This window comes from Agelaius phoeniceus, chromosome 1 (assembly GCF_051311805.1).
Source record: "Agelaius phoeniceus isolate bAgePho1 chromosome 1, bAgePho1.hap1, whole genome shotgun sequence".
Classification (NCBI taxonomy): domain Eukaryota; kingdom Metazoa; phylum Chordata; class Aves; order Passeriformes; family Icteridae; genus Agelaius; species Agelaius phoeniceus.
The window spans coordinates 147155211-147168753 of record NC_135265.1 but is presented as its reverse complement, the minus strand read 5'-3'; the positions used below and the strand labels follow the sequence as shown (position 1 = coordinate 147168753).

Below are 13543 nucleotides of genomic sequence, written 5' to 3'. Positions count from 1 at the left end.
CATCCAACATGAGGTAGGGCAGCCCTGTTTGGCCAACATGTCTTAACTGAGCCCTGGAGGCCCTGGGCAGATTTCTATGCACCGACCCCAGGGTTCCCTAAAGCACCCCATGTGTGTGCAGTGACCCTGAGTGTCTGTTGGAGTACCTACTACAAAGAAAAGGTAAGGTTTGAGAAAATGAAGGGTCAGCAGCAGGTCTTGTATTTGTCACTGTCTTTGTGTCTATTTGGCACTGACTTTTGTGCCTTTTTGTGGAAGAACCATAAGGAATATTTGCTGCTTCTCATCACACATAGCATAGTCTGTTACCCTGACCCTAAGATATACAAATACACCTGGAAGGATAAGGGGGAAATGGAACTGCAAGAAGTCAAGCTGATGTACTTCAGAGCAATGTTTTTCTCACCAGCTGGAGCATGCAGCTTTAGGATGAAGTGAGATGTGTCCTCATGGACTCACCACTTTTTTGATGACTGTAAAGGGAACACAGGGATGTGCTCAGAAATACACTTGGTACACTCCTGTTCAGTCCAAGGAATTCCACACTAAAGCTGAGCTTTCATTTACTGTTCAGTCACATGGGTTATGATCATTCCAGCTTGCCTGAGGACCCCTACACCTCTCAGGGCTGTCTGAAGACCCTGCATATAGGACTCCCCTGAGCCATGGCAGCATATTCCTGACCCCAAGCAAATGACTTGGTGAAAACTCACATGTTCTTGTGCTTCCCTAATTCGCCTTCTGTCTCAATTCTTATTTTCGGGCTGCAGAATGAACCGTGCCCCCACTGCTGGCTACGAATCAGATGTTGGGAGCAAGACCACTCACCACTTTGTTTATCCTGAGAGCTACAGAGAGCTGGCAGCAAATGTGAGCATGATCCTGATCCCCTTCAAAACCCTGGATCTGCGCTGGGTCATCACCGCTCTCACCACAGGCACCATCAATTTGTGAGTAAGGGCAGGCACAAGGGGTGGGAGCTCCATATTTCATGCTGCTGTAGGAGATGGTAGCCTATGTGGGGCAAATCCCTGCTTCTGGTAAGGCCTAGGGCTGCTTTACAGACCCTCTCAATTCAGAGTTCAGCCCTAAACACTTGATTTCTAGGAAAAGTTTAATGTTATGATTGTTGTTGAGGCAAGGATCGAGATCCAGTCCCTTACGTCTCCAGTGGTCTCAGAGAAATGAAAAGGGAAGTTTTTGCTGGTGGAGGTGACCAGTTTGGTGAGAAGACTTGAGCTTTGGGGTTCAGTGCCTCATTTTGGGCTTTTCTGCTCATGCTTCCTCCTCTCTGGTTCCTTGGGACACATCCTTGGTGTGGATGCAATGGGACAGAGAGAGAGAAACAGCAAGCGTTTCTCACAGCGGCTTGTGAGAAGTTTTAGAGAGTTGTAAAGATGTAATAACTTGTTAAGTATAAACAATGTGCAAATGGTGTTTTTCTACTTCATCTTTCTGTTCTTCTTAAAGACAGTGTGAAGATGTTTTTGTTAGTTAGCAAATCAAATAAAATCTATCATATCACTATAAAAACTGTGTGGTTCTCTTGAGTAAAGCCTTCTTTGCTCTTTCTACAATACAACCTCCTGCCTGTTCCTGTGTTATTCTCAGCACAAGAATAACACCTTGGGAGTCAGTACACTTGCAGAAGAGGATGAGGAGGCAGAGAGGGCTGTGCAGGCTGCTCACCTGAGGCAGGGAGAGCAGATGCACACCACAGCACTTAGTGCCCCGTCCAGAGGATGAGCTCCCCTGGATATGTTAGTCAGGAATTTGGTCTGTCTTTCCTGGTGGAATGTGACTGAGAACTGTGCAGAGGAAACAATGTTTTATGTGTCACCTGCATGTCTTAGCCTTAAATTCAAGAGTTCTACTTGGCAATGATGTGGCACATTGGAATTTATTCCCCAGTTCTTTTCTGAGTGCTGTCAGAAGTAAAGCTTGTCTCCTGCTAGATTTATGGAAGCACCAGAATTAGAAATGTGATCAAAATGCATGTTTCTTCTGGAAGCCTGCTAGCAGATTCTTTTCCTCCCTCTAAGCTGGCTTTTCCTAATCCAGAGAATGAAATACGTGACATTTGTACTGTGTGTGAGGTTATCTGCTGGATGTGAAACCACAGCCCTGTGGGGTTGCTTGGTGACACTCTGCTACACACAGGCAGCAAGAGCAGATCAGATTGCTTTACTCCAGAGAGAAAGAGTTCAAGACATTTAAACTTTTTTCCCAATTTCAAAGTCTCAGAATATTTAAACTTGGAAAAGTGTGTCTTGGGCTTGCTGACTGGGCATAAGACCCACTTCCCAATTTTAAGACTCTTTGATGGAAAAACAAATGAAGATTTATTTCTTCTCTTCATTTCCTTTTCTCTCTTTGTAGATACATTTTAGATTCTTTTCATTTATTATTAAGATTCCCTTAACTTGTAAAAAATCTGTGTTAGCTTCTTTTTACCTTTTTTATCACCAGCATTTAATATACAATCACAAACTGTCTTGAAAAAAATCCACTTTGAAGACACACTCATAACTTGGAAAAATCAGTACACTTAGAAAAGTGTGCCACTCACTACGAGTCATTGGGGTGCTGAAACCTGTCCAGAGAAGGGTCATGGAGCTGGGGAAGGGTCTGCAGGGCAAGTCTGATGAGGAGCAGCTGAGGGAGCTGGGGATGCTCAGCCTGGACAAAATGATGCTCAGGGGGGTCCTTACCAATCTCTCTAACTGCCTGACAGGAGCTGTAGGCAGGTGGGGGTCAGTCTATTCTCTCAAATAACAACAGACAGGAAAAGAGGAGATGCCTCAAGTTTCACCAGGGGAGGTTTAGATTGAATATCAAAACCAATTTCTTCACCAGAAGAGTTGTCCAGCACTGAAGCATGGGAGTGGTGGTGTCACTGTCCCTGAAAGGATTTAAAACACTATAGGTGTGTCTCTTAGGGACATGGTTTAGTGATGACTTGGCAGTGGTAGGTTAACTTTTGGATTCAATGATCTTAGAGGTCTTTCCAACCTAAATGATTCTATTGTTCTATAATTTACATAGGCACATGTTTTTCAAGCAGGTCCACTGCCTGCCCCTGCCCCAGGAGAAAGCTCTTGGTGCTTCTGAGCTCTGAGCCCTGCACTGATTTCAAGTGAGCCCTTAGCCTGTTAGGGAGATATAACTGACCACAATGCAGTCACAGCACATGAAAGGGAAAACACCTTTGCTTAATAAATTACAGGATATATTATATATTTATAATTAGATTGTATACATGGGCTTGGTAAGCATCTGGTATAAATTAGTGTGCAATTATTTAACCACATGAAAGAAATACCACTATTTTAAGATATTTGCCGTACTCAAAACTGAGAAATTGCATAATTAATAAGCTGGAATAGTAAAAGCAGAGAATCATAAGCATGCAAATCATAGCAATGTACACAGCATAATTTTAGCCTTGTAGAATTAACCTATGAGCCTGCATTAAACACACAGTGTCAGATAATGGGTATTAGGAAATTGTTGAGTGCACATTTTTAAAGGGAAGAAAGCATGAAAGAAAAATAAAACACATTTGAAAGTCAGTATTTTAGAAAGGAAGAAGTACTTATCTCCTTACCCTGGTCTGCTTGGGCATTGTTCCATGTGCACAGGCTGCATAGTGTCAGCTGAGTTTAGGCTAACAAGAACCCAAGTGCACTCATAGCTAAAAAAAGATAAGCATCCTGTATTGGTTAGACTTTTACACAGTCTTTAATTTTCTGTATGAAAGAATTTCCTCAAACTCAAAACCTGTGAGTTAAATATATTCCTCTCTTAGTATTACCATAATCCATGCAATTTTTTATGATTCAAAACAAAAGCCAAACTTCAGATTGCCTTAATATTAGCTTCAATTGACAGCTGAGTGATTCTCTCAGACATTCTCAGTCCCATTTGACTGATGTGTTTCCATCTAAAAACATCTTTCTAAGACTAAGCATTGTTCCAGAAAAGACTAAGAAATGCCTTTTCTGGGGTAGGAAACTTTCAGACCCTCAGGAGCCATATATTTACCCTGGTTGCCTTCACTTGTAAACCTTCTAGGAATCTGTATGGTGAAAAACCTCCACTTTGTTTGGCAAAGACAGTTACTGTATTCCCTAAAATGTTACACATCTCAGGTCAAGGGTTCAGTAAATGTTTTGTACAATGAAATGAATGTTTTGTACAGGGTCACTGACAGATTCCACTGGAGCCCTGAAAAATGCTTCATGGAAGATATTTCCCAGCTGATGTTCCACTGCCTGCAGCCACCTCCATCACCTCCATCACCAGTCCTGTTTGGTACCTCCTGGGTCACTCATTCCCTGGCTGCCCTGCAGCCCAGGTTTTACATGAGCATCAGAGCAGAGGTCTTAACCAAGTGTGCCAATATTTTCTGTGTCATTTTATGAAATTCTGCAGTCACATGACAGCAGGACTTGGGTATTTCTTCTGAAACAATGAAGCAGATCTTGATTAAAATGACTAATATATCATCTGACAAAAGCTCCAGCAGTCTCCTGGTTAGATCAGAGATGTCCACAAGTACTGTCATGACACTGCATTTTCATCTCTTTGGTCTTCTACTGTATCTATCCATGAAACTCAGCCCTCTTGTTTCTTCCACATCACCTTTTTAGGAAAGATTACCTGTTTATTTATATGATACTAAGTAGATTCTACCAGCAAAGAAGCCCTTTTTGTCTTCCTGAGCACAAAAAGGGGATGGGATCACCAAGACTGTGTTTACTGATTTGCTGATCAAGGTCAGGCATGGGCTGCAGCTGCAAGGACATATTTGAGAAATCTGCATGAGTGTCCCTTTCCCCACCAGCATCACCTCCTAGGAGCATTGGAACCACCATCTCCTCTTTCACTGCCTCCAGCCCAGAATACAGGAGAGCTTTGCCAGGTCACCACTGGTTTGGGCAGATTCAGACTAAGTTTTAAAAGTGATGATGTTCCATGGTTCAAAGAAAATAAAACCTTGATGACAGGAACCTTGTCACCAAAACCCAAGTGAAAACATTGAGATTGAACTAATGGAAGGTAAATTGGCGCTTTAGCACAACCCATCTAAAAAGTGTGCAGGATATATTTTGGAATATACTCCAATTACAAGGCCAGCTCACCCAAATTTCTTCACTTGAAACAAACTCAGGATGATTTTTTTCTTATAGCACTCGTGATGAGCTGTGCAATGCCAGCACACACTGTGTATGAGATATGGGGAATAAAAGTTTTTTTCATTTTCAAGACATGACTCGTGATTTCAACCCAGTCATAAGGTGTAACTTGGAAGTTTAATGCTGGAAACTGCAGGAAGCCTTCAGCATCCCCCTGAGGAGGAGGGAAAGAGCTCTCTGAGAGGGGCTATGTGCTGGGAATGCCCGAGTTCCATATAACCACAGAACTGGTGAACTCTGCTGCCACCGGCTCTGAAAATCATGTGGTAGCTCCGAGTGTTAGGAGAGGAAAAGTCTCCCCCTGGTGGGAGAAGGTTTTTCTGCCATGAAATTAAATGGAAAGTCTTTCCCATCATCAAAGAGCAAAGACTGCAACAGTAATGATCCAAGAATTAGAAGTCTCAAGCTCCACATAGTATTGACTCTACAGTATTTTCTCAACTAAATCTTCGTGTCCTACTGTCAATAATTACCTTGAATATTTAAGAATGTAATAGTTTCCTATAAAATTGCTTCAGTGACAGCTCAGGTTTTTTCCTGCTGTTACTTAATTGCAGCCTCATTTTACAACTTCTTGAATTTATTACTTTAGAATAATTTGAATTTATCACTGTATGTGAAGAATATTCTTTCTTTGGAATTAGATGAAAATACTAATAAGTTGGGCTTTTATTGATAATGGTGCTGTCTTTCTTTTTTCTTTAACAGCACTTATGTTCCAGTTCCAAGGAAAATCAAAGTCAAAAAAGAAAAGGTGAGCAGTGCTGGTTTGTGGATTTGTTCTGCTAATTTATTTGTAGGTCTTTTGCCTGTTTGGGAGACTGCAAGAATCCAAGCAAGCCCTTGACATTGATAAAAACTTGCAGCCAAAATACAGACACTTTAAAACGCTCAGTTAAGCTAAGATTTGGCTCCTGTGTGCCATTTAGGCCATAGATCAACCACTAAATAACTGTGGTTGGAAAGAAATTGCTTTTGTGGCTATGCCATTGCATGAGCTCTGTGCTGAAGGTTGCATCACTTCCTCTGGTGCTGCTCAGGAACATAAAAAGTGCAGCATTGTCCTCCACAGTAAATGCTCTGTTCCTACCCATTGCAGCCATTTGTATGTAATGATACTGAGGAGAGACTTCAGAGGTTTTCTTGAATAATTTTAATATTTGAACACCAAGGGTGTTCCTGACTCCCAGGTCAGTTCCTTGTAATAAGGAGCTAAGTGAACTTTGAACACATAAAGCAGTGTGTTTCCAGATCAGTGCAGAATTCCTGGTGCTAGGCTCTTAGCCCACAGCTGCAGTAATTACCTGTACCCAATTAAACAAGCTTGGAGGCTGAGCTCAGGCCAGGTCCAGCAAGGTTTGTTCCAGGTCTCACAGGCAATGCTCAAGCACAGTGTGCATGAGAGCACAGACAGGGACAGGCTGGAGGCAGGATTTGCCATGGGGCAGGATGTTGATACCCATGGAGGAACTTCAGCCCCTGTGCAAAGACTTCTGCTGGTGTAGCTGCATGGTTTGGCTTTAACCCAGGCAGGCTCTTCTATAACCAGGAGAGAACCTCTGGCTTCCAGAGAAACGAAGGTCTCATTCTCTTAGCCTTTGGGGAGACTGATTTTCCAAAGAAGTACAGGTGTCTAGTCCATCAAAGGCTGTTAAGGTATGGCATTAGTTCCAGAACATTAAAATTACAAATTAAGGCACACACTTTTCATTCAAGAGGCCAGGTTTTGCCAAAGCCTTCAGGTGACACCCTGAGCTAGTATCAGTTTATTTTCCTTTGCTTCAAACCATGGACCTCTAGGGTGCAATAAATAATCCCTTAGCTCATCCTGACCTGTTGTGAGGTACATGACAACCTCTGCAACACCCCTGTGAGAAGCACCAGGGCAGGTTGTTAAACTCACAGCACAGCTGAGTGGCAGCAGCCCAGGGTACAGTGATATGCAGCAGCTTCCTGAGCATGAGAGGAGAACCCTGTGTTTCTTCCCACACTGTGCAATGCAAAACAGCCTGTGAGAAGAGATTACACACAGATGCAACATCAGCAATTAACCTCTGACTCTGTAAAAGGAAAAGCCTTGCAGCTAACCAAATACCACTGAAATGCTGTCACTCTAATTACAAACACAGCATGGAGGGAAAAATCTCTGTTTCCCTCACTCAGGGGAGGGGGTTCAAACCAAGGGCTCCTACCAGTCCTTGGATTTACTGTACTCTCAGGTCTTATCTTAAGTGCTCTGTCTCTGGGAGATGACCTTTGTGAGATAAACAAATGCATTTTATGTCTTGTAAGAAAAAAACATACAGCATAGAAAAATGGCATATTTGAAAAACAAGATAAAAGATAAAAAAAGATAAAAGAAGCATACACGACCTGATAGGCTTCCTGATAGTTGCATTTGGCCCTTGGTTTCCTTAGATCTGTACCTGTAGAGGTACCAAGACATGGCTGGCACATTGTGCAGAAAAGGCAGCTGTTCTTATGTTCCCACTCAAACTGATGGGAGCTGATGATCTTAGGGGTCTTTCCCAACCTGAATTAATCCATGGTTCTGTGAAATGTGTTGTGGCATCTCATGTTTGCCTTGTTCAGGACTCCAGCTCCCCAGAGCTCACCTGCAGGCTGCCGGGGGAGTTGAATGGCCAATGCCTAATTTCCATGTCACTTGTGCTGTTTCATTCCAATTGATTTCAGTAGGAATCTCCAGGATTTACATTACTGCAAGCAGGAGGGATATCAAGACCAAGGAAGGGCTATTGATGTGTAATTGCACATGGGAAATACTCCTGAATGCCCTTAATATGGGACTTATTTTTGCCTCCAAGAAATAGCTATTATTCCTTTCTTACCCCATCCCCTACCCCAGTGTCCTTTAGGAATGATGTGCTACCATTGTTTTTTCCCCAGGGTATGTTACTAATGAGTCTTTCTCTCCAATTTTGCCTAGATCCTGGTTTATAATCCAGCTTTTATGAAATACATCTATGAAAACTGGCTGGAGCATCATGGGAGATACCCCTCCACAGGCCTTCTGTCTTTGATGTTTGCTCTCCATGTCTGTGATGAGGTAAAGTCTGTCTGTGTGTGGATATATGGATAAAAATCAGGACTTTTCCCCTGAAGAGCCAGGAACAACCCCTGGCCACTCACTCAGCCTTTGTTTCCCCCTCTCCACCTTGTCTTCAAACATGTGCAGACTCCTCAGAAGCATGCAGACACGCTCCAGTGCCAGTGATAGATTTTTTTAATGTCAGCAAGTCATAGGGTTTACTATTTACTCCAGGAGAATATAATTAAACATAAACAGAGATTCCAGCTGGTATCAAAAGACATCTAAACATGAATGGTATCTGTGCCCATCTTGCTAGTGAAAGGTTGAATTCTATTTTGTCTCCTATTTTCAAACTCAGGCTTGTGGGTTTATACTGTAGGTTGTAGTAAGTACCTTTGCTCCAGCAGTCACCTGGGGAAATTCCCTGGTTTGAGTGATGTGAGGTGCCCCAAGGTGACTGGAGACTCAGCTAGTTAGAGTAAGGCCAGGTCAGCTCTACAAAATCCTGCAAGTATGGGCTTGTCAGCATGGTGCATCAAAATCACTTTGCTGGCAAAATCCCTGTCCTGGACACACATCTGCTGCTGAGAGTTTTGCTTGGAGAGGTGATGGAAATACTCCTAAAGATACTGGAAGAAATGCTATCATAGTCACAGCAGATTGGCTGGAGCCTGTTTTCTGATAAGCAGGCAATGAACAAGGCTCTGACATTACAAAAAACAAAAATAGTTCATATTTGAATGGACCTGGGTGTGGTTGGTTTAGGGAGCTGGTTTGGGGCTATGACCCATTCTAATCCAGCAAGACTTACCACCACTCTCAGTGTAAATAAATCACTGGTGATGTTTGGACTGTTACCATCAGAGGAGACAGGCACAGCCATTGACAAATGAGCCTTTGGGAGGGGAGAGGCTGTAGCTGGGTACACATGCAAAGAACATAAAATCCATCTTTCTCTGAAGTAACTGCAAATATCATATAGTCAAGCATATAAGGGTAGTCACCTTAGGTCATTATTTGGAAGACCAGGACAAAACCAAATTTTTTTTCACTTTTTGTGGCTTAAATCAGCTGAAGAGGAGATTCCCATCCCAAGCCACGGATCTCCTGAGGTCAATCATGCCTAAGGGATAGGAATGCATTTTCATATTGCTAAACAAGAATTAATGGATAGTAATCTCGTTTTCCCTCTGAGTTCAGATCTGGTGGTGTCTCAGCATAGCTTAGGATGTCACATGCCCTGGGTAGGCCTTGGGCTGTTTCTCTGTGGTCCTGTCATGCAGCAGGAGAGCTCAGGACACCACTGAGCACCTCAGGTGCTGCTGCCTGTAAATATACTGAGAAGAAAGAGTTTCTTCAGCACTTCAGATGAAGAGCAATTACTTTCCAGTCCATAACACTAGTTCTCCCTTCCCTCCTAGGTGAATGTGTATGGCTTTGGAGCAGACAGCAAAGGACACTGGCACCATTACTGGGAGAACAACACTTCAGGAGGGGCTTTCCGGAAGACCGGCGTCCATGACGGGGATTTTGAGTTCAATATAACTTTGACTCTTGCCTCCATTGAAAAAATAAAATTCTTCAAGGGCAGATGACCCTGGCCATGGGGACAAGTGGGGGCTGCAATTTCCAGCATGCAGCAGAACAAAGCTCAGTGAAGGTGATCTGGGCACCAGCCAGGTTTGAATGCGTGGATCTGCAGTGGGTTTGGAGCATCTCACACCGCAGGGACGAGGCCGAGGCTTCCAAGCTGCACATGATTTCCCATCCTGGGATAGCTGGGAGCTGCCAATCAGCTGGAATAAATTAATCTCTGCTTAGGCTCTATGGCTCAATTCTTGAATTACTGATGAAAGATCTGCCTGTTGCAATTAGAGGAAGCCTGAGCACGGGAACTGCTGTCTGTGTGTCTGTTCTCTCCTCGAGCAAGGCAGCAGATCCTTGAAGAAGAGTGAAAGTTACTTCTGGGACCTGAAATCTGCTAAGGCAGCTGTGAACATCATAGTAAGGATTACCTCAAAGAAATGAATTCACTTCTGCTGTTGGTGTTCTTTTTGAACCACCTCTTCTCTGTTCTCTTATTACTTCTGTTTTCATGCTGTATTAAGGAAAAACATGATGAAGTTGCCTGGAGGAGTAAATATTTCAACCATTGCCTCATTTTGCATTGATAGTGTCTAGAAAATATGAATCAAATCATCTCATGTATTATTTAATATTGCTTCCTACACAGCCATAATGATGGAGGAAATAATACTGAAAACTCCAGGAAAAAAATGGCCTTTTTAGCCACTTCTTTGTCTCGTTTGATTATATGTAATTTTTGGGGTTTTTGGGGGTGTTTTGGTGGAAAATACTCTGGATTGGGTTTTTTTTTTTTATTTTTTTTATTTAATCAGTTTAAAATTGGAAAGTGGACTTTCTTCAAGTCATTTATATGTGCCTTTTATAATTGTGCAACAAATGTGATTTTTTTTAAGATGACAAACCCTAAATTCAACATTTTTATAAAAGGGGGAAAAATTAACCAAAGTTTAGCTTCTGTCTGGTATGCTTTTGTAGTCAAAACCAATAATAACAACTCCTATATTGTATTTGAACAAACACAAATAAGACAATTTTTGAAGGTAGCTTTTACCTTTTTTATGGAAAAATATTCAAAAGTCCCAATGAAAAATTTCTTCTTAATTTTTTTTACAAGTTTAAAAATGCAGTATCTCTTTACAAAGTCTCTATCCAAAATGGAAAAAAAAATCATGGTTTGGAATATTAACTAGTTATACACTAAGAATCTTTTGCTCTGTAGCAGCACCTACAAAGACACAGTCTGTCCAAGCTCATCTTAGAGCATGAGACAATTTCAAAATCATGTACATCTCTGGAGAAATGAGTATATTGATGTCACTACCCCCAGGCAGTGAGAGGAGGGAAGTTACAATGGAGGTTTTATTCTCACAGATTTTTGCTGGAATCAATGCATTAAAGCTTCAAGGACAGATAAAGTGTAAATCCAAGTTCAGTCAGTGAAGAATAGAAAACTGTGGTCCTTTCTTCTCCGTATGATGAAAACAGGACTCATGGATTATGGATCCACTTTCAGCCTTGGTGAAACCAGAGGAGTTCTTGCCACAGGCTTCAAAGAACTTTTGATCAGGCTTGGGAAAAATGGCATATTTAATTTTTAATGTATCACATTGGTTGGAATTTCTGGCAAAAAAAAATCCTCATCTAAACCTCCTCTCTTCTATGCACCAGTTGTGGCAGAATGTCCAAGCAGATGAGTTTCTGAGTCAGTGAAAACCCTTCAACAGTGATGTACTTCATCCAAGATTTATCCCCTTGTCTTTCTGCACCAGTTGGTACCAGTGAGGTGCCCTCCAAGGCAGCAGCACATGGCACAGTGTCCTGGGCACAGTGTCCTGGGCACTGGAATTTTGGGCCTCCAAGGCAGCACCCCATACCAACATGAATTGCTTTACCCATGTGAGTATTACTGGACTTGTGGCTCATAAAGAGCCAAGAATGCCAAAAGCCTGTGTGGGAGTTGAGATCCCTCAGCTCGTGTGACCCTTCATTGCAGCAATATGGAAAGGGCAGGATTTTCAAATCCTCAAATCCTCATGATGAGACCTGTTCACAATCCTCATGTCAAGAAGCCATTTCCCAGCATGAACTGACCTGGATGTCACAGGCACAGCAGATTTGATGGGCTCACTGTCTTCTACAAGTCCTTTGTGAAAGAATGAAGCATTACTGCCTGAACCATGTTTGTTTGCTTTAAGGATTCCAGCTTGTTTAGATTGCTGTTAATCAATATGGCTCTTGTGAGATGCTGCAGTAATACAAACAAAGCAAGTTTAAGAGGTAAAAGACTAGTGTAAAATGCCAGTCATAGCTTCACAGTGTGGCTGGATCTTGGAGCTTCAAGTACTTTTCTTTTTTTCCTCATAGACAAGTATTAGTAATTCAGAAACACTGACTGCTCTTTCAGTCATTTTTAGAAAGACTTGGAAGAAAACTCTTGGTGGTTAAATCCCTTTGATGTTTTGTTGTTGGGGTTTTTTTGTTTGTTTTGTTCTTTTTTTTAATCACAGGGAATCAAATCAATTTGGAATCAAAAATAGTGGAAAAAGAAGCCAGCTATATTCTAGCCTGTGTTATTTGAAAGTTTTCTTTTGCTGTTCTAATAAAATTTCTATTTCCCCCTGAACATTCTGCCTCTGACAGCACATATAAAACCTCATGGCTCATACATGCAGATAGATTTAGTGTCTTCATCATGGAACAAGCTGCAATTCCCATTTAATTTTGTTGCCAACAGCAAGCAGTAACTGTGTACCACTGATGTCCATTTTTCAGAGTGTAGGGAGAGCAGAGAGTGGATCTCTCCAGGTGTAGGATGAGGAATAGTCTGTGCCATCATGTTTCTGTTCCAGGGGAACTTTTTCTAGAGTCCTTTAGGCAGCTGACTGTTGTGTTTGAGTCTTGTCTCAGTTTCTCCACAATTTTGCTGCTCTTTCAATTGCCTTCAGAATCAGGAGATACCAACAGATGATGCTGAGGGAAAAATTAATTCCTACTGGCATTGTTGAAGACTGTTTTCCTATTAGAAACTTTTTGGGTTTATTTAGTTTAAAAGAACCGAGGAAAACATTTAACAACATGTCAAGGCTTCAAACTCTTGGACTGTATTTGCCACCACTGCAAAATCTCTGAAGCACTCCTTGAGTGTGTGTTATGTTTTTTACCAAAGCCGAATCTCTTGAGCACTTTTTTCCTCCCATGTCCAGGTTTTCTTTGTACTTTTCTCTGACTACACAATCAATTATTATTTTTTTTCTCTAATGGTGGGAGTCTCACACAATCATTTGTTGACACTTTATTTATTTAATTTTTCAGTATGATATGAATCAAAATAAATTTTTTATTGTAATCAAATCAAAGTGTTTCTGTGCACACTTCTTTGTCCTCCAGTACTTTCATTAACTCCTAGAACCTCCTCTGTCATGGAACAGTGTAATGAAACTTATTCCTCACACCCATCTAGTTGGACTCAGTGATCTTAAAGATCTTTTCCAGCCTTTATGATGCTGTGATCCCTTGGGTGACAGTGGCATGTTTCAGGCTGCTTGTGATCATCACACTGCTCACATGGCAGCTCTAGGCCTCTCTGGAGAAAAGAATTGAACTTAATATTCATGTGGTCTCCTGATGGATCTATGCTCTATTTAAAGATAAATAAGGGAAAATAATGCAGACTCAGAAATCAGTGACTTGAGAAGAAATTCAGCTT

General features: G+C 41.8%; 1 protein-coding gene across 3 annotated transcripts in view; it reads left to right on the top strand.

Moving 5' to 3' along the window:
* Window positions 1-13193, top strand: part of ST3GAL1 (ST3 beta-galactoside alpha-2,3-sialyltransferase 1) — a 99741-nt gene extending 86548 nt beyond the window's left edge. For all 3 annotated transcript variants that reach the window (XM_054635154.2, XM_054635138.2, XM_054635146.2), the window contains exons 4-7: window positions 771-950; window positions 5907-5952; window positions 8146-8265; window positions 9672-13193. In XM_054635154.2, coding sequence (XP_054491129.1) covers window positions 771-950; window positions 5907-5952; window positions 8146-8265; window positions 9672-9845 — 520 coding nt within the window. In that variant the 3' untranslated portion in view covers window positions 9846-13193. The remainder of the gene's footprint in view (window positions 1-770; window positions 951-5906; window positions 5953-8145; window positions 8266-9671) is intronic.
* The last annotated feature ends 350 nt before the right edge of the window (window positions 13194-13543 follow it).